The sequence below is a fragment of the Microtus ochrogaster genome, linkage group LG8, assembly GCF_000317375.1.
Source record: "Microtus ochrogaster isolate Prairie Vole_2 linkage group LG8, MicOch1.0, whole genome shotgun sequence".
Lineage (NCBI taxonomy): Eukaryota > Metazoa > Chordata > Mammalia > Rodentia > Cricetidae > Microtus > Microtus ochrogaster.
Genome location: NC_022033.1, coordinates 16,493,691 through 16,513,616, shown reverse-complemented (window position 1 = coordinate 16,513,616; position 19,926 = coordinate 16,493,691). Strand labels below are relative to the sequence as shown.

Sequence of the window (19,926 nt, the reverse complement as noted above, 5' to 3'; positions counted from 1 at the left end):
AGATTATAAAATGGAGGCCAGAGTTCAAAGACAGAATGGTACTTAATCAAAGCCGCTCAGATTGTTTAAGGATAACTCCAGAGGTTGCTGTGTGATGTGGATTTAAAGGGGAAGAAATTTTGTTGGAGCACTGCCTGGACCCACTCTGTTTAAGATACATGGTTTCAGCAATGGGAACTAGTCTTTCTCTGTATCTCTCTCTGTCTCTCTCTCTCTCTCATGTGTGTGTGTGGGTTTGTGTGTGCACACGCACATGTGTGCATGCTTTTGCTTTGGCTTTGGTGAGTCAAGTTTGGGTTGTATATAGAAAGGCACAGAAAATCCGAATTTCTCTTCCATTTGTGTCACCCTAGTTTTTCCTCTGTAACAAAATATTAGGGTTTTTTTTTTGAGGCTAGAAGAGAGTGCTTTGTAATTTATGGATTCCTCTCTGGAAATTACAGCTAGATCCTAATTTTAAAAAGCAAATTGGTTTCATCTAATTAAATTTGGAAATTGCCTCATAAACACATATTTCACAATAGATGTCTCTAAAAGCAAGCTCTACTGCTTGTTCTCAGGGACAAGGCTAGCTTGAGCTCATTGTGGAGGGAACCCCACCTCTCTCTGCTCAAGAGTGCATGCTCTTCTGTCAATTTCAAGAACTTTCTAAAATCCCATGTTTTTAGGAAAGCTCTTCTCAGTTGTTATAAATCTATCAGGGTCTGGTTACACTGGAAACTGTGGCTCAGGAAGCACTGATGGGGCCTGGTGTGTTGCATTCCTGAAGCTCCCAGGCAGTGCTGGTCCATGAGCCACACTGTGTTTTATCAGAGGCTTCTCCTGAGTTCAGGAGACAGGATATGCCATCCTGTCTGATGACCGCGTGACATGTCACATTTCTGTCCCTCAACTTCCTCATTTTTATGCAGTGTTAATAGATAACACATTACTTCTAAATTCCAAGACTGTGCTAAATACGTATTTAATATGAACCTTGCAGCAACCTCATCTAGTAAATTACATTACTATTTTTCAAGGTTTTTGCCAGTCGAGAAGCCTGTAGTCCTGAGGGAATATCCGATGTGTCACAGTCCTCACACTGGTAATGAGGTAAACTTGGATTCTGATCTGGTGCCTGACCTCCACATTAACATTCTTACCATGCTTTGTCCTCGTTAGCTTGTGACATGCACCGTCACAGTCATGCTTACACACAGAATACAATGGACTAGACACACAAAAACAGAATCCCCCAAGAGTTTTGGTGTGTTCTCAAATGGCTCACGGAAATGTCAGTCAGTAGCAATCTACTGGCCTTGGTTCTCTATAATCATAGCCTACGGAGTTACTTGAAAATATCGCCACAGAGCCATCTCTAGAAGAGTCCAGTACGGAAATTAATTCAGGTCTTAGAGTCTCCACATAGCACTGGGTTCATAAACAAATAAGCCAGACAAGATTCTCCATCTTCCTATTACCTTGTGTCTAAGGGCTCCAGTGATTGTACCTCACACAGATGTTACAAATCCACATATCTCACTCACAGCTGTGTTTGGGCCACTTCTCTGTCCATCTGTTTCTTTAGTCTAATCACAGAATGGCAAGTATTGCTTTGTTAGTCCAGAGCAGTGCACAGCCCTATGATATAAAAGCTGATGAGCTCTTGAGAAAGAAGTCCATGCGGAGATTCAGGCATGCTTTTAAAACAGTGGAACCTAGGGCTTTCCAAGAGCAGGTAAGTGCAAGAAGCAGAGCCTTTCATGACCAAGCTGTCATCATTTTGAATGAGAAAAATAAGGCAAATTACCATGAGCTATTCATAAACCTAAATTCATTCAATTACAGAGACTTTTATTCTGAAATGATATCCTTTTGTAGCTTTGGAATTATATCTTTTTAAATTAAATGTTAATAAGAGATGGTAAATGAGCTTATGTTGGTTTCTAAAATCTTTTCAGTGTTGCTGGTCCATGAACTCTGAATGTGTATGCTTTTACAATGGAGAAATTTCACATGATAGGACCATCACTCTCTAAATCATGGAACTTTACCCTGCTATATGAAAAACAAGCTGCTATGAACAATAAATTTCCATGTCAGTTTGTCTGTCTCTGTCTCTTTCCTTCCCTTCCTCAATTTCTCTCTGATTGTGGTCTCTACAATGAAAAACGCACAACTGTGAATTGATAGGATTTTTGTTTCAGACAATATTTTGACTATTCCCTACCTAGTCAAATGTGCCAATATGAATGTTTCTCTTCTAATAAACACAGAAGGAAAGATTTTTCTCTGTGGCCAAAGAAGGATCATAGACATTATTGTGCTTGTATTTCTCCTTCCAAGCGTTAATTCTGAGAGCTGTACCAATGTCCCCGAAATAACTTTCTAAAATGAGGACATTATATAGATCTTTTGAAACCAGGTGTCCAGTGAGACAAGGTGTTTTGTACATGCTGATAACCTTTTGCTTCATAGATATCCGAGGACCATCCATGTCTCTAGAAAGCTTATGGGTGCATTAGATCAACCCTGATCCTTGACTCAAAAAAGCTTTACACTGTGCCTAGTTCCCTTCCAAGCACTTTGCAGGTGCCTGTCTCTGCATGGTTGATTAGTGGCATGAGTCCCTGAGCAGATTAGGTTTCACGTCTCAGCCTGGGAGTGATGTGTTATAGTTTGAAGCAGCGATTAGGACTTATGTCTTACAGATGAGGGATCAGGTCTGAAGAAAGGAGGAGCTTACCAAGGAGGACCTGAGACTATGGACCAGCTTTTAGGACACAATGTATACCATTTTTAACTTCAGCATCCAGGCCCCTCATCTTTATCACTCTGTTTTCTACTTTGTCCAGTATTAGAAGCTCATGCTGTCTCAGAATACATAAATGATAGGTAAGGCAATTTTACCCACATGCTGGTTCTTGACTTAGATTATCAGCCTTTGGGGAGATAGTTATGTTTTTGTTCTCCAACAGACCTTTAGAGAGCTTGGTTTATCATCCTCAGGTGTCTGCTTGGTGGGTGTGCTCCTCCTGAATATGATCTATTTCATGTATGATAAGAAAAACCCTTGTTGATGGGTGGGAGGATTAGGAACTACCAGTTGGCTAATGATATAATATGCTTTGCGTATACAGCAAGTTAAAACTTAGGAATCTTTTACCCTTGAAACAGAGAATAACTATAGGAGTCTTTCTAAAACCCATGAACTGATTGATATGTGTGTGTGTGTGTGTGTGTGTGTGTGTGTGTGTGTGTGTGTGAGTGTGTGTGTGTGTGTGTGATTTGCCATGAGCACTGTGGATTCCATACAAACTTTAGCTTCTGTCTTCCAGGTCTTTCTCTTTTACATCAGGACAACCTGATGTCTTAAACTATTGACCCATTTGTAGAAGAGATCACTCCTAACCACGATAATATCAATGCAAGGCATACCCACATGTATTTGTCTTTGGGATAATCAAAACAGCCCAACTATATGCCCAAGTTGTGTCTCACTTACCTCTACGCCCTTGAAGTAGCTCACTGAATGAAGCTGAACTATCGGAAGCGGCACAGGAGCTTCCTTACCTCATAGAGTGTGATGACCCCATTGGTTTCATTGGGAGGTTTCCACTGGATGTAGATCTTCTCCTCAAAGGGCCCTCCCTGGATGGACTCAAGAGGAACAGCTCCTGGAACTGCAGAAGGAAAATGTTGTAAGCCTGATGTCACTTCCCACATTATTTCTCCAGTTCTACTAACCAAGACCACAGTCTATCAAAGTTTCTATAAAAGATTAGGCATTATATGTCATGACTGATGGTTGATACTACCTCTGCTTCAATCTCTTGACTTTGCACAAAAATGGCCACAGAAAATCTGTAAATGAATAAATATGGGTGTATTTTAATAGAACTTGATATTCAAAATCAGACAGTGGGTTGGATTTGACTGACAGCTTCTCATTCACTCACTGAGCAAGCCTACTGGTGAAGTGAACCTGATTGGGCACAGGGAACCTAAGTAGGTAGGCTCTAGCTTACTTTAGGTTGTGATTTGATGCATAAAAAATGGCTTTGCCACCATTTTAACAACTTAGTTCCTGGGCCCTGCCAAGTGTTCTCTAACTTTATAAAATGCTTCCTTGGTTTCTTAATTCCTGTATCCAGCAGTAACCATGTGCCCGAATAGAAGAACCTCATCTTGCTCCAAGAAGTCAGCTGACTCATTTTGCTGCTGAGTCTCTTAATCCCTTGCTGGGTAGATGTGTAATATCCATTTGTTGGTTGGATGAAGAGGTTGATGCATGGCTTATGCCAGTATTTCACCCTAATGAGCACACTTTTCTTGAGATTGCTTCTATAATAGGCCAGTCTTTCCTTCAGCATCTTCTGGTTGATTCCAGCATCCTCTCACAACAGGCTGGAGGATGCTGAGCCAGAAAGAAAATGATTCCCCAAACTTCCACTTATAAGCCTTTAGAGGATGAAGAATTCATGTAAATCATTGCCAGATCCATTTATACTTCAGCATAATAAAAGCAGGTATTCTTACTAAGTGCTTATTCTTTGATCGAAACTTTACATAAATTATTTCACTTAAGCTACAAAAACAACTCTGCCTAGTGTGTATTATCTCCATGCCGATAAAGGAAGTGAAGTTTTGAGAATTAAGTAACTTGGTCAAGGTCATACACTCTTAGGTTCTAAAGAGGGAACGGAACACCTGTCTCAGAACTTCAGCGCATATATTCTTAATCATCACGCTATGCTTCTCTGGATAGAGCCTCAGCCATATGCTGCAATCAGTTCCCCATTGTCAAATTAAAATTTATTTAAGTTTTTCTCATTATGGTCATGATGCATATAATTGGTTGATATTAAGAATATACAAAAAGATCTTCTGGTCGGCACCACGTTCTCTTAAGATATATTATAGCTTCAGTTTAGTATTTTTATGGGACTTCTGAGTGTGTGAATGAGTGGGTCTCTGATTCCTGTGCCTCTCTTGGGCTTCCTTCCTTCTTTTGGTTTGCCTTGTACAATTTTGATAATATTTGTAAAGTATCACTATATTTTATTTTTTTGTTATTTTGCTATCTCATAGAAGCTTGTCCTTTCCTAATCAGAGACGGAAAGGGAGTGGATCTGTATGGAGGATCAGGAAGATGTAGAAGGAAGGGAAACAGTGCAATCGAGATATAGTATATGAAAAAAAATCGATTTTCAATAAAAGGGTGAAAAGGGAAAATAGAAATAAAAAAATGAAAAAATGAATAAAACAAAAATCTTAAAAGAGGATGAACAAAATTATTCATACCCAAATCCAAAGATAGCTTCCCAGTAATGTGTGGGAATATAGCTGCATATACATCTTTTAAATATAAAATCTGAATTTACTTTTTGTCAAAATTAATCTATACTGTGTAAGCTGTATTTTACTTTCTTTCATATCTAGAAAGGCATAGACCTTAAAAATTCCTAAAATTCTAATGTTCTTTTGAGATCAAACATTTTAATGGCCACTTGGAAGCATGTGACTGTATTGTGGTCATAATAACTCTCTCTTTTTATTGAGTGTAAAGCTGTTGGAAAATTTCATTGTTGTGGATATCATGGAGTTGAACATGCATTTTATAATTACCACACAAAGTACAAGTTTTCTTACAAGATGGTCATATGTTCTTTGTTGCTGAACTCCCTTCCCCCATCTCTCTGCACTTGCCTGTGTGTTTTTATGCTTCTAGTGCACCCGTTCATCTCCCTGGGTTCCTTACTTAAAACACACATTTCCACTCTGGTGGGCTCCTTTGGAGCGTCATTACCTTGACCAAAACTCACTCCCACAAAAATGCACACATAAAAATTAGAAACTCAGAGCTATATACAAGAGACAACATACAATATTTGAAACTCTGAGTCTGGGTCACCTGACTTAATATAATATTTTCCAGTTCCATCCATGTTCTGGCAAATTTCACAGTTTCAGCTTTCTTGATGGGCATTCTTATACAAAAGAGTCTGCATGCAACTTTGCTTGTGTCCTCAAGAAAATTTGTGGCAATTAATTTACTAGGCCTAAGTAGATCCTATTTTTAGAGATTCTGACACATATTACCAGATTGCCTCCCAGAAAGTCTGTGTAAGTCTGGGCTCCTAACAGAAGAATATGCCTAGGCCTGATTTCTTCCCACACTGACTATTTAAAAAATTAAGTATATGTGCCATTTTTAGAATACTGGAAAGCAGAACTTTTTCCACTTTTAATTAGTCATTTGCATTGGTTCTTTTTAGGAGCATGCTCTCTACAGCCCGTGCTCAGTTTCCTGTATGTGTCTTCATTTTTGCTCATCTTTTTCTTATGGCATTGTCACTACTATCCCTTTGTAAAGACACATTTGTTTTTGCATAGTTTACAAATTTTTTTTTGGTGACTGTTAGTCTTTTTGTTTTTGCAGGAATTTTGGTGTAGGAGGTCCTTCTGTCTTTGTGTTGCTTTCATTAGTTAATAAAGAAACTGCTTTGAGCCTTTTGACGGGGCAGAAGTTAGGTAGGTGAGAAAAATTAAACAGATTGCTGGGAGGAAGAAGGCAGAGTCAGGGGAATGCCATGAAACCTCCAGAGACAGACGCTGGGAATTTTACCTGGTAAGCCACTGCCACACGGCGATACACAGATTACTAGAAATAGGTTAAATTAAGATGTAAGAGTTAGCCAATAAGAAGCCAAGCATTGATTTAATTAATACAGATTCTGTGTGGTTATTTAAGGGCTAAGCTAGCCAGGTGGCCAGAAAGAACAAGTGGCCCCCTCCTCCGCAGATTTTCACTTGCCTTTTAAAGTTTTTAAGTACAAACTTTAAAGTTCTACAGCTTTTAAAATGAGTCAAAATTCTTATTGCTTCTTCCTAACCCCCTTTCCCTCTCCACAAACATATCTTAATTCATGTGATGAGGGGACTGTTACTGACATTAAGATTAACCAACTAACAAAGGGAAATGTGACCAAATCCAAAGCTTGTGATCCAGGGAACATTAAATAGATGTGTTAAATAGCTATACCTGTAATTATTTCATTCAAATTATCAGAACTCTCTGGTAAGGGTATATAATACTAGGAGAACGATGAGCAAAGAAAAAGCTAGGCTAGCAAGCCAGGACACTGAGTGGCATGTAAGTCAGAGTTGATGGATAAATAGAGTACTTAGAGAAAAGGGAGTATTGGGAGTGTGGTGGATAGCTTTCCGAGGTCAAGAGTGGAAAAAGGAAAATCAGTTAAGTCTGCAGTCATTTTGGAGATAAAGGATGTTAGCTTGCAGCAGGGCGAGGAGTCTAGAAGAGACATGAACTGTAGAATTCTTTCATGCTAAACCAGCATGAATTGATGGTGATGGATGAGGGCAAAGATGACAGGAGGTGTCAGGGAGGGCCCCAGCACTGTTAAATATAACTGAGGAAATCAGGCTGTTGTTCATATAGGGAAGGATCTTAAAGGATAACTAATTTTGGAGAGAAATCGTGAGCTCAACTTTTCTGCATGTTCTTGAGGTATATGTAGAACACCCAACCAGAGTGGGTGAACAGCCTTTGGAGAGACAAGGGCAAGGCCAAAGTTTGGATATTAAAATCGTATCCTGGGAATAGGTCTAGCAGCAAAAGCAAGAGAAGAGAGGAAAGGCAGTTTCCAGACTCAGCTAAGAGAAACTTGTCTCAACAGTGAGGAGGAAAACACATGGGGGCACTAGAAGCCAGTGTTGAAGAGAAGCAACTAGGAAAGCAGAAAGTTGAGTTGTCACTGCAGCAGCTATGCAGGGAGAGGGAGTTGGGATAGGGCTGCTTAGCAGTCAGTGATGGATATGGTTGAATGGTCAACTCAGATGTGGCCTTGAGATTGCTAATGAACCAGGTATCCCAACACTTGCATCAAGAGTAATAATACTGTAGGGAGGCTGGTTGTGTAAACACTACATGGAGAGGGCTAACGAAGAAGTAGAAGATAAAGTGCAATGAGCAAAATCTTTTCATTATGAAGAGCAAGAAAATGTAAAAGATGAGAAGTGAGGCAAAAAAAATAAATAAACCAGTTCATTTCCAAAGATTGGAAGGGTTACCATGGCTAGGCTAGTCAAAAATAATCCCCAAAGGGCCACAAGTTGGAAGGGTGGAGAAGAGGAAGGGGGCTGACTTGGGAGCACCCTGGAAAGACAAGAGTAGGAATGGGTGGTGAGAAGTCCCTTTTTCACTGTGACAGGTGAAAGGAGGATGAAGTGATGAAGCTGCTTAGGCAGGGGAACCTCAGTAGCCTAATGTTAAAGAGGGAGCTCATCTGCCTTCGAGCAGTGCAAGACAGTAAGGAGAGCTGAGATGGTCGAATCACTGAGTAGACAGTGGAATGAAGAGAGAAACAGGGCTTCTACTGATTCATCTGAATGCTTGTCTGAAGGTGGGGAGGGTTTGTTTAGCAGAAGAGGGGCTCCCTGTTGAGTAGCAGATGGTTAGCTTAGCAGGAAAGGCTGAGGGATGGCGATGGATGAGGGCCTGTCTGATGGGGGTTATGATGGTGACATTCAAGCTAGTAGGACTAGGCTACCTTGTCTTTCCAGCTGAGGGCAGGTTCTCTTTCTCATTACAGATCAGGTCAATAGAAAACACCAATGAGTAATTATTTTATGACTTTTTATTGACTACCATTTTTTTCTTTTTATACCTAATCCTGTCATCCATCTGGAATTTATTTTCTCCATTGCACACAGTAGAAATTTTACCCATAATTCTTTCAGTGTTCTTAGGACAATTATTTGGCCAGTGAAAACTTTCCACTGTGATTTAAAATGCCACATTTCCACGATGGGTTATTTTATAGCCTGGCATATGTTTCAGCCTTCACTGAGTCATAGATCCTAGTACGACACTACCTCCTTATTAAGTTTGGGATGACATGTTTTAACACTTGGCAGAACAAGCCCTTCTCTTTCATTATTATTCCCTTTCCATGTTGCTGGGGGTGTGGTTATTCCGTTATTCTTCAAGAAGAACACACACGTGTGGTCCTAGGGCTTAGAAGGTAGAGATGAGAGGGTGAGAGTCATCCTTGTCTACATACCATTTGGGAGTAAACACGGTTACATAAGAACCAGTGTCAAAAAAAGTCAGAAGAACTTAGAAATAATTTTATAAAATTTCAAAGCTATTCCAACAGAACTGATTCTTGCAGATTCATTTTTATCTTCTTCTGAGGGCAAAGAACAGGTCTATAACTATGGGTCCTTCTAATCTGTAACACTATTTAAATCTTCCTTCATTAATACCTCCAATCGTGTCCCTTAGTTAAAGCTATGGAGTATTTTTTGTTTTGTGTCCTATAAATTGCATTTTAATAATTTTATTACTTTCTTCCTCTTGCTTTGTATTATATTAAAAAGCTTCTCTTTTTCTTTGCCCTAATATAAAATCTATAAAATTTGTCTGTGTTTACAGGATGATAATGGAATAATCACATGATGATTACATAAGAAGCAAGGTGTTATACCCTCTATGCCTCTCAGCACTGACTCCTTCTTTCCTCTTTACCACTGACATCAACATACCAGATATTACAGAACTTCATCTTAATCACCCCAAATTCTTATTTGGCGTCAACAATATAATCACATGACCCAGAATAACAGGTCATCTAGTTTTTCTTTCTTCTCTTCACACATGCAGACCAAATGTTCCAAGACTTCCATTGATCATTCTAGGACATCTGGAGATCCATCAGCCGTGTCTTATTACTCTTCAGTTCATGAATGTCATTTTCCCAGGTTTATCTTATCGTTCCATCTCAGACTAAACATAGAGTTATTTCCAGATGGGTCTCTCTTGTGCCTGGCTCACATGAATACATGAATTTTTTAAAAATCCGTTGGAATGTATACTCGACTCCATTAAGGTGGACCCAACACTTCGGCTGCAATTGAGAATCTTTTGTTAGAAGAAATAGGGACTTCAGCTCCCATATTCTAGGTCCTACCTATCTACATCCCGTGGGCTTTTATCATCTGTCATTTGGGGTGTGGCTCACTAATCCTGGTTGACTTGAAAGGGGCTTCCACTTCCAAGGCCAGACAGACCCACTCCAGGCGTGGTCTGCCCTTCTCCCAGACAGGCTAAAGTTGGCAGACGCTCTGGACACCTGCTTCTTGAGGCGGTGCCTCCTAGTCAGCCCTTTGTCATCACAACACCCTCCAGTGCCTGAATGGACCAGCTTGAGATGATTGACCCTTCCTCTCAGTGCATCCATAGATACCAAGGTGTACTTAGGAATAGATGGACCAAATAGCTTATCAGTGTACAGATTCCCTGAGTCACACCAAATTGCTTTCCAAAGTGATGCAAGAATTTTAGACTCTCTTGTTCAGTGTTCTATAAGGTTGCACATTCTGATAGCCTTAAAAATACTTGGCATTACCAGCTTTGAAAGCCTAGGCTACCTGGTAAGTGATTTCACAGAGATTTCTGTCTGTTCTTCCCTATTTACTAAATGAGTTGAGCATCTGTTAATATTTGTTGGCTGCAATGCCTCTTTGTGTTGATTTACTGGTTTCTTTATTTCATAAAACAAGTCTTATATTTTTTTTAAAAAAAAAAAACAACTCTCTGAGGGCTGGGCCGCACCTCAGGGGCAGAGTATCTGCCTGTCATATTCAGAGCCCTGGGTTCTATCCCCAGCACAAGAAAACAACAACAACAGCAACAGGAAATCTCTCTGTTTGTGTCTTATATTTGCCTTTGGATATAAATCAGTTGTTTATTTTAATATGGTTGAATTCACCAGAGACTTTCAATTTTTATATGAGAGTTTAGAGAGAAAGGTAAACAGTAGCAGACACTGTTGGTGCCCTATCCCCATTCTACTGAAAGACACACAGTCTCAAACACCTCATTTTCTCTTTAGTTAAGGCCATGGGGATAAACCTGGTGACCACACAGGGGAATTAAGGAGTGTTAGTTAAGTTTTTAAGACATCTAGTAATCACGAGAGAAAGGAAGTTGACGGATGGGTATCCATGTTTCTTCATCACTGTTTTGGTTACTCCACATCCTACTGGCTTTCATCTCCGTCTTAAACATTGAAGTGTTGGTGGCTGTGTGGTTAGGGGTGGGGTTGGTAGTGGTGATGGCAGTGAAGAAGACAATAAGACATTTTCCAATTCATGGTAGACTAATGCTATCATCAATGACTCTAAGCGTGAATCACCAGGAAAACAAAACTGAAAACTAAAAATGACACCTAAAAACCATTGAAAATAAAAGTTTTGCTTTTAAAAATACTCATTGCATGCATTTGTACTCATCTTTCAAGGAGAAAGAGTGAATGAGTCAGTGGCTGTGTTTGGGCTCTGTTCTAAAATCCAGCATTTGATGGAATTGCTGGCTAATATATGTCGCCCTGATTCATTCTTTCCTCCCCCTGCATCTCCCTCTCCGTGTCCAATGTGGCCACCTAAATAGCCTTCCACTGAAATCCTTGTAGATTTAGCTTCTGAGAAACCCAAACAAAATAGTCATGTTGAAGAAATGCTTTCTCTTTTTCAAGGTCCAACAGTATTTTTTAAATGCTTCTAAAAATTTGGAAGCGATGCCTTTGATAAAATGATCTTTCTTAAGTGCACACCTGCAGTCTAGCATCATTTACCAAAATAAATTACAGGACTTATGTGCCATGCTGCTTTTAACTTCGATCACGTTCCCATGCAGGTATGGGTCCGGAAGTTCTGTTTTGTTTGGCCATTCTGATAGACCAACCCTGCATGCACATTGTTTTCTCGTAATGAATTCCAAAGATGGAGATGGCTCAGTGGTTAAAAGCACTGGATACTTTTCTCACAAGCTGAGTATTGAACTTCTTCAAGTCTGTCTTAAGTAGCCATCTTTTCTTAGCATAAATACACTTTTGAATCCGTACACACATCAAAAATGTTTGGGGTTTTTTGTTGTAATTGCTTGAAGATAATTTGCCTCTTATATTAGTCCATTTGTATGATGTCATATTTTCCCATCACAAGTATAATGTACCTATTTGGGGGGGGGCTTCTTGAATGTCCTTTGTCTACATTTTTATTGCAATTATAAAATAGTATCTTTCAAAAATACCACATCCCTGTTAGGCAAATAGAAATGGAATATGTTCCTCAATGTGGATGTCTTGGGAAATATACCAGTTTTAATTCTAATATTTGTATTCAGACTCCTTTGGGTTATCTATGTAATCACAGCATCTGTAGCTAATGACAGTCTTTTTTTTCCAATATTTTAGCTCATTTTATTTTTGTCTTTTAGGGTCAACAATACAGTATTTAATGGGAATAATGATAGACATATGTGTTTTTCCAATTTCAAAGATAATGATGCTATTCTTTTATCCGTGCATGTGGTGTTTGTAGGTCACTTGTAGTTATCATTTAGCAGGTTAAAAGGTCCATTTCACTTATCATATTCAAGGAAATTTTATTTTGAAATCTTGCTGGGCTTTAACGGAATCCACTGTAGTAATGATACATTTCCTCCCCCTCTTAGGATGTTAATGCAGTGAATTATATAAATGGATATTGCAAAGTTTAACAATGTTGCAAAGTTTAAGCCACTTCTTTCTTTAAATATATTTTTGACTCATATATGTGTTACTGGGTTGTTCAGCTCTCTTTTGATTGGGACATCTACACTTAATTTCCTTCTCTCATTGTGAACTTGTCTACCTTGGAAGTCAAGATTATGGTCCCATCATGAATTGGGGCAGGGGGTGCTGGTATTTCCCCTCTATGAATGGTTGTGAGTACCTGGGGAATACAAATTCCCACAATGATGATTCGACCACACGTGTAAAAACAAGTCAAACTTTTCAACCATTAAACTATTTCTTCATTGAAAAACTCTATGCCATTGGTTCTATTTCTGAATATATTGTAGAACTACATGAAAAAATTTCTCTTTACTATGTTTTAAATATATGTCTAAGAATTTTTCCATGTCAGAAAATATTTCAACATTAATATAAAATTATATTTGGAATCTTTTAAAACTCTTTTGTGTGTGTATGCATGTGTGTGAAATTAACTCTGTACAAGTGGATAAAACAAATAAACATCTCATTAATTTAGTTCTAGTGAACTTCATTCAATGACCTTGCTTTTATTTATAGATTTTATTTCTTAACTACACATCTAGCAAATAGTTTTGAACTCTTAACGATCATTGTGGGGGAAATCATAGCTTTACAATGTTAATTTCCATTTTAGGGACATATTCCATATCAGTGTTTACTTAGCTATTCTTAAGACTAGATATTAGCATTTTCTTTATAAAACCAACAACAAAAAGGTCTTTTTATCTCTAATTCCTGGGGGATCCTAGTTTTACAATATCAGTTCCTTTCCTCTTTAATAAAAATGGAGTCCTTTTTTATCTGACCAGAAACCTGTCTTTATGAAACTCATAAAAGGTATTTTCAGAGGTGGGAATATTATAAATGGTCTGGCTTTGTGAGACATTCTGTTAATGACTGAGCCCCATTTCTGTTTCTCTACCTCAAAGGGAAAGGAAAGAATAGAACACGTGCATGCTTTATTTGACCAGACAAAGATTCTGTTTGTCTTGTGAGGATGTGTACTCAGAGCATTTAGAGAAATAAACAGGTATGAGGAGGGTTTGGTGTAGGTGGTCCTTCTTTCTATGTGTTGCTTGCATTGGTTAATGAATAAAGAAGAAACTGCCTTGGCCTGATAGGGGAGAACTTAGGTAGGCGGGGAAGATGGAACTGAATTCTGGGAGGAAGAAAGCAGAGTCAGAGAGACACCATAGATCTGCTGCTGGAGATAGATGTGCTGAAACTCTGCTGGTAGGCTGTGACCTCATGATGATACACAGATTAATAGAGATAGGTTAAATTAATATGTAAGAGTTAGCCAATAAGTAGTGAGAGCGAATGGGCCAAGCAGTGATTTGATTAATACAGTTTCTGTGTGATTATTTCAGTTCTGGGTGGCCAGGACAAACAAGTGGCCTTCCAGTTACAAGGGTTCTCTACAGAGACACTTTCTAGGTGTTTAAGGAGGGCCAGCCTGTAGTGTCCAGAACATTGTACTTCCTCTAGTTGGAGTGTCTCCTTCTAATGATGTATTAATGTCCTTTCCATTTTGAGATGTTTAGTCTCAGTGCTCAATTTGGTAAGATGTAGAAGAAAGAGAAAGCAAGCAGAGCACAAGTATCCATCTTTTTGGCTGCAGAAACGATGTAACAGTGGTTTCAAGCCCTCACACCACCCCCAGCCACGCCTTGATTTCTGTGCTCTGCTCTTGAAACTGTAAAGTCAAGATAAACACTTCCTCCTGAAGTTGTTGCTGTCCGAGATTCTCATCCTAGCAACAGGAAATGTGAACAAGTTACTTTCCTTACATGTACACTGGACATCAGCTTCGAGTAAGAGCCTTCATTCTGTGCACTGGGGCCTGACATCTGGAGTTGAGCTCTTGGTAGTTCAACCCTGCCTTTAGCCCTGACTCTTAGGGGTTAGCTTTCCATGCAGGTCTGTATTAGCTTCTCCTGCTATAGCTGTGTTACATTCTCTTATGGCACTCAGGATACTTTCCATTCTTTGGGAAGGTAGCTCAAGAAAAGACCACCATTTTAAATCAAAACTTACATTTTCATCACTTGGACTATAAGCTACTACTGGACCCATTTTGCCAGGGTTTTGTTTTGTTTGTACTTGTTTGCTGTGTAACCTGGGGCAAGTTACTTAACATCTTTAAGTGGAATTATTTTTGCTTTAAGGAGGGTATGAAACTGGCATCTTTCTCATAGTTTGTCATGAGCATTTAATATTTCAACACCATAATGTACTGAGCAAGGCACAAACTAAGTGCCCTGTGTTCTTGTCCCTCCCAAGGATTCCACTGTGTTCCCCCAAGAGCTGCTTTAATAAGGATTGGGTATCACACTTTGAATTCTGTCGATTGTTCTTATTTCCAACGTGTCTCTGCCTCAAGCTCCTTTTCTGGAATGATACCATATTGCCTACCACAGAAGCTGTATCTTCTCACGGCTTACCAGGGATACTAAACATCTCTAACAATGGTCTTCGGACTTCTTCAATAAATAATTGTAAACTTTATTTTGTCTCTTAGGGTTCAATATTCATTGATTTGATAACATATTTATGTGTGCGTATTATCTAGTTGAAACTGTTCTAAGTACTTGCGTTGTTATGGTAAACAAAGCAGAGAGAATAATCCTGTCTCTGTGGAGTGCACTCTATTTGGAAAATATACATAACAAAAGGTAAAATATAAATACAGAGTTCCAGTTGATAAATGCTAGAGGGATACATGAAGCAGGGAAGAGAGACAAAGTGTCATATAAGAGGCTGTCATATTTAAATGAAATTGACTATGAAGAGCTCTTAAATTCTAAATAGGAATGAAGACGTGATGCGGGCCAAAGAAGATGGCCATGTTTATCTGGTAGAAGTCCATTCTAGTCAGAAGGGATGACAAGTGCAAAGGCCCTGAGGCAGAGGCATGCTTGGTAAAATTGAAGTCAATGATTGGATTCATAAAATAAACAGATGTAGGAGATACAGTCAGAAAAAACAAAACTAGGGCTCCTACTGACTTTGAACATTGTATGTCATGGGGGTTTTATCTCAATAGCATGAGAAAAACCAGAAGGGATTAGAGCAAGAGGCTGAGGTGATTTTTTTCGTGGTTAAAAAAAAAAAAAAGGTCTGGCCGGGCAGTGGTAGATCATGCCTTTAATCCCAGTACTTGGGAGCTCTGGAGGCAGAGGCTGGTAGATCTCTGTGAGTTCAAGGTCAGCTTAGTCTACAGGGTGACTTCAAGGACAGCCTCAAAGCCACACAGAGAAACCCTATCTTGAAAAAACAAAAACAAAAAACAAACAACCCCCTAAAAACATTCTGGATGCATTGTAGAGAAGAGTGTGGAGAGCCCAGGATTGAAGCTGAAAGACTAATTGCTCACATCATCCACACTGGTGATCAGAGCAGCTGAAACCAGGGAGGCAGCAATAGAGGTTGTGAACCAGCAATGGGATAGGTTGTTCAATGTCTCTGAGCTACTATGTTGATGGCAGAACTAAGAGATTATGCTGATGAGTAAGATGTAGAGAGGGAGCCTGGAGCACCAATTACAGAGAACCTAACATGAAGGGGTTTCCCAGAGCTGTGCATCCCAGAGTCTCATAAAGTGAGGAGCCACTAATAAAACACAGTGCTACTAATTAAGATAGAGAAGACAGTGGGGAGAAGGAGGTTGACATTGGTTGAGTGATGACTACCTCCTTCTATTCAGGATGTTTCGTTCCAAAGGACCAGAGCGATCCAAGTGAGAGGGTTGAGCTTGAGGGTAAGTAAATCATTTGGGAGGGCTGCAGAGAGGTCTGGCCTGGAGACATCCATTAGAAAAATGATTAGCTTGTGTGTGGATTTTAAAGCCAAGGGATCAGAAATAATTAGGTAAATAAATGGATCCACAGTCAGCAATCTGTGGCCCTTGATACAAATCCAACCGGCTGCTTGCTTTGATAAATACAATTTTATTGGAAAATCGTCATACCCAATCATGTAGATATTGTTGCTGAATACTTTCCTGCTGCAACAGCAGAATAAAAGAATAAAATAACTGCCAAAGAGATCTATGCGGTCTACAAATCTGCTTTCCCAAGTCTATCCAACCTTTGATTCCAAAATGACTGGAAAGAGACTCAAAAATATAAGTCAATAAAGCTGAGATGTTTAAAAGAAATACAGGAGAGAAAGGGAGTCCCCGAGGGAGAGGGATGTCTAGAAATGTGTGATAACCTGGAAACTATATGGAAAATGGAGTTTAAGGAGGATGTGACAGCCAACCATGACCAATAGTGATGGCTGGCTAAATAAGATTAGACTCTTGGAATAATGATGGTTGAATTCATTAAGATCATAGGAGTGATGGTTAATCCCAACTGTCACCTTGATATGATCTAGAGTCATCTAGAAAATGGATCTCTGGATGAGCCTGTGGATGAGCATCTTGAAATGATCTAGAGCCACTAGAAGATGGACCTCTGAATGTACCTGTGGATGAGCATCTGGTATGATCTAAAGCCACTAGAAGATGGGTCTCTGAATGTGCCTGGGACTAGCATCTTGATATGATCTAGAGCCATTAGAAGATGGACCTCTAAATGTACCTGTGGATGAGCATCTGGTATGATCTAGAGTCACCTAGAAGATAGATCTCTGAATGTGCCTGGGATGAGCATTTTGACTAGGTTAATTGAGGCAGGAAGAGCTGCCTACAGTGGGTGACGCCATTCCTAAAGAGATGAGACTCTAAAGAGATGAGAAAATGAGTAGAGCAGATGCATTTATTGCACTCTGCTTTTGATTGTGGATGGAAAGAAACCAGAGGCCTCAGCTCCTGCTGCCATGATGAATTCTTCTGCCAAATTAAAACCAAAACAAACTGCTTGCCTCTTAAGTTTTGTCACAGCATCTTATGACAATAACAGACAAACTAAGTCAACAGGTGATATAAAAAAGAACTGCATTGGAGAAGTGATGTGGGAGTGATTTCTTATTAATAAAGAAACTGCCTAGGCCCATTTGATAGGCAAACCCTTAGGTAGGCGGAGTAAACAGAACAGAATGCTGGGAGAAAGAAGCTGAATCAGAGTCGCCATGATTCTCTCACTCCAGACAGACGCAGGTTAAGATCTTCCCTGGTAAGCCAGCTCATGGGCTACACAGATTATTAGAAATGGGTTAGATAAATATGTAAGAGCTAGCCAATAGGCTGAAACTAATGGGCCAGGCAGTGTTTAAAAGAATACAGTTTCCGTGTAATTATTTCAGGGTAAAGCTAGCCGGGTGGCAGAATGCAGCCCGGCCGCTCTTTCTTACTACAGAGAAGTGATCTGGATTTGAGCTACTTTGGCTAAGTGTGTTCATGAAATTCAGAAGGGGAAACTGGTCATGTGGAAAAGCAGCTGGAAGAGAAGGGAAGACTGAACAATCTTGCTTTTGTCTTTTTAAAGATGATGAAAATAAAGCTTCCATGGAACGTGCAATAATCATTTACAGAGAAGGATTTAGCTGTAGGGTAGACAGTAGACTAGCACTAGAGTAATGACCTCCCTTAGGGAAAGGGAAGTAGGATTTGGCACATTAAGTAGAGAAATTGGTTTTCACTTAGAAAACAAATGTTTAATCCCTAGAAACAAGAGGAAAGATTGAGTATGTGGGCATTACATGGGTCAAGAAGTATCAAATGTCTTCAGTCTCCTTAGTATTGCAGACAAGGTCATCAGCTAAGTGTGATAGAAGTATGGAGGTGACAGAGATTTGAGGATGCAGATAATTATTCTGTAAGAGATAGAAATAATGAATTCATTAGGAAAGGAACGCTGCTATTGGACATTTTTTAGGACAAACTCTATCAGTGTCCCTGATTTCAACTGCAACAAAGGAAGGGTGCTGTGTGGTCAGCTACGAAAAGAGGGCCTCGGGTAGGTGAGGGATTCCCTGAAACAGTGTTCCACGTACATGAACATGAGAGCCAGGCTGAGAGGTTGAGAAAACAGATGGAGCCTGGAATGATTGGCAAGTAACCTGGGAGGGAACAGGAGGGAAGGCCGAGAGGAGAAAGGTCCATTCCAGGGGGATTGAAGTTTTGTACCTATAGAACTTGAAGGAGTGAAAGAAGAAAGGTCGCAGTCAAGCTGAGTGTTTGTAATCTGGATTAAATAAAGATTCGAAGCTGTTTAAAAGTCCTCCTTTGCCACGGCGAGGTGAAAATATGCATAAACCCTTGGCCTGGCTTTTTTTTCCAATCAAGAGTTATATTCTCTCTCTGTTTCTGGCTCCGCACCACTTAGCACAGCTGAGGGCTTTATGTGCAGACATCTGTGGAGTGTAGCTTTGTGACATATATTTTCTTTATTCGTAAGAATTTTGTCCATGTATACAATGAAATAAGATCACACTCCCACTTTTCCCATCCAGCTCCTTCCACTTCCCCTAACACAAGATTCTCACAGCTTCGAGTATGCAGCACTGCTGCTGCCCCCTTCTCCCCTCCCTCCTCTCCCTCTTCCGCTCTGTCTGATCATCATATGGATGGAGAGCCGTGGGAAAGCTAGCAGGCACCACACCTTTACAGGAGAGTGGTCTTACTTCCGACATCGGCTATCAACTGCTAATAGCACTTTAGTAAGAGGCCTGGGCTGGAGATTGCCATCTCCCCCATTAATGTCAAAACGTTAGCTGACCTGATCTTGGGCTGAGGACCACAGCCTCTGTGAGTTCATGAGTGCGGTAGCTATGTCATGTCCAGAAGTCAGCATGCCACAGCATTCCTTCCCATCCTTTGGCTCTCACATCCTTTCTGACTCTTCCTTGATGTTCCCTGAGCCTTGTTGAGGATGGAGAGCATGAGTGGGGATCATGATGATGATAAAGACGTCTTGATTAGGGATAAACATTCAGTTTTTTACTCTCCTTGACCAAATATGCATCTCTACACTGACTGAAGCCTGCTGTCACTATGGCCCCATCTTACATGTGGGGGGACAGATATGCTTAGAATATGCATATCATAAGCAAGGTGTCCTAACAAAGTGACAAAGAGAGCTGGAATCGGCTCACATCCTTCGACTCCCGAGCATGCGCTCCTTTCTCCCATCCCATCACCTTGTGGGTTTGTACTTTGGAGGTGGAAAGGTGATGGCATCTGCGAGGTGTCACAGCCACGGTCAAGATGAGTCAGCCTCAGGCCAGGGCTCTTCCCTCCCGCTCCATCCCTGCTTCTGTAGGTCAGGACGTCCTTTACAAAGCAGTACAGTGACTTTCATTTGACGAAACTGGGTCTTTCCTCTCTCTCTCTCTCTCTCTCTCTCTCTCTCTCTCTCTCTCTCTCTCTCTCTCT

General features: G+C 40.1%; 1 protein-coding gene across 13 annotated transcripts in view; it reads right to left on the bottom strand.

Annotated features, from left to right (window-relative positions):
- Ptprt (protein tyrosine phosphatase, receptor type T) overlaps nt 1–19,926 on the bottom strand; it is a 1,084,941-nt gene that overhangs the window by 362,558 nt on the left and 702,457 nt on the right. For all 13 annotated transcript variants that reach the window (XM_026787014.1, XM_026787020.1, XM_026787015.1 and 10 more), the window contains exon 9: nt 3,553–3,662. In XM_026787014.1, coding sequence (XP_026642815.1) covers nt 3,553–3,662 — 110 coding nt within the window. The remainder of the gene's footprint in view (nt 1–3,552; nt 3,663–19,926) is intronic.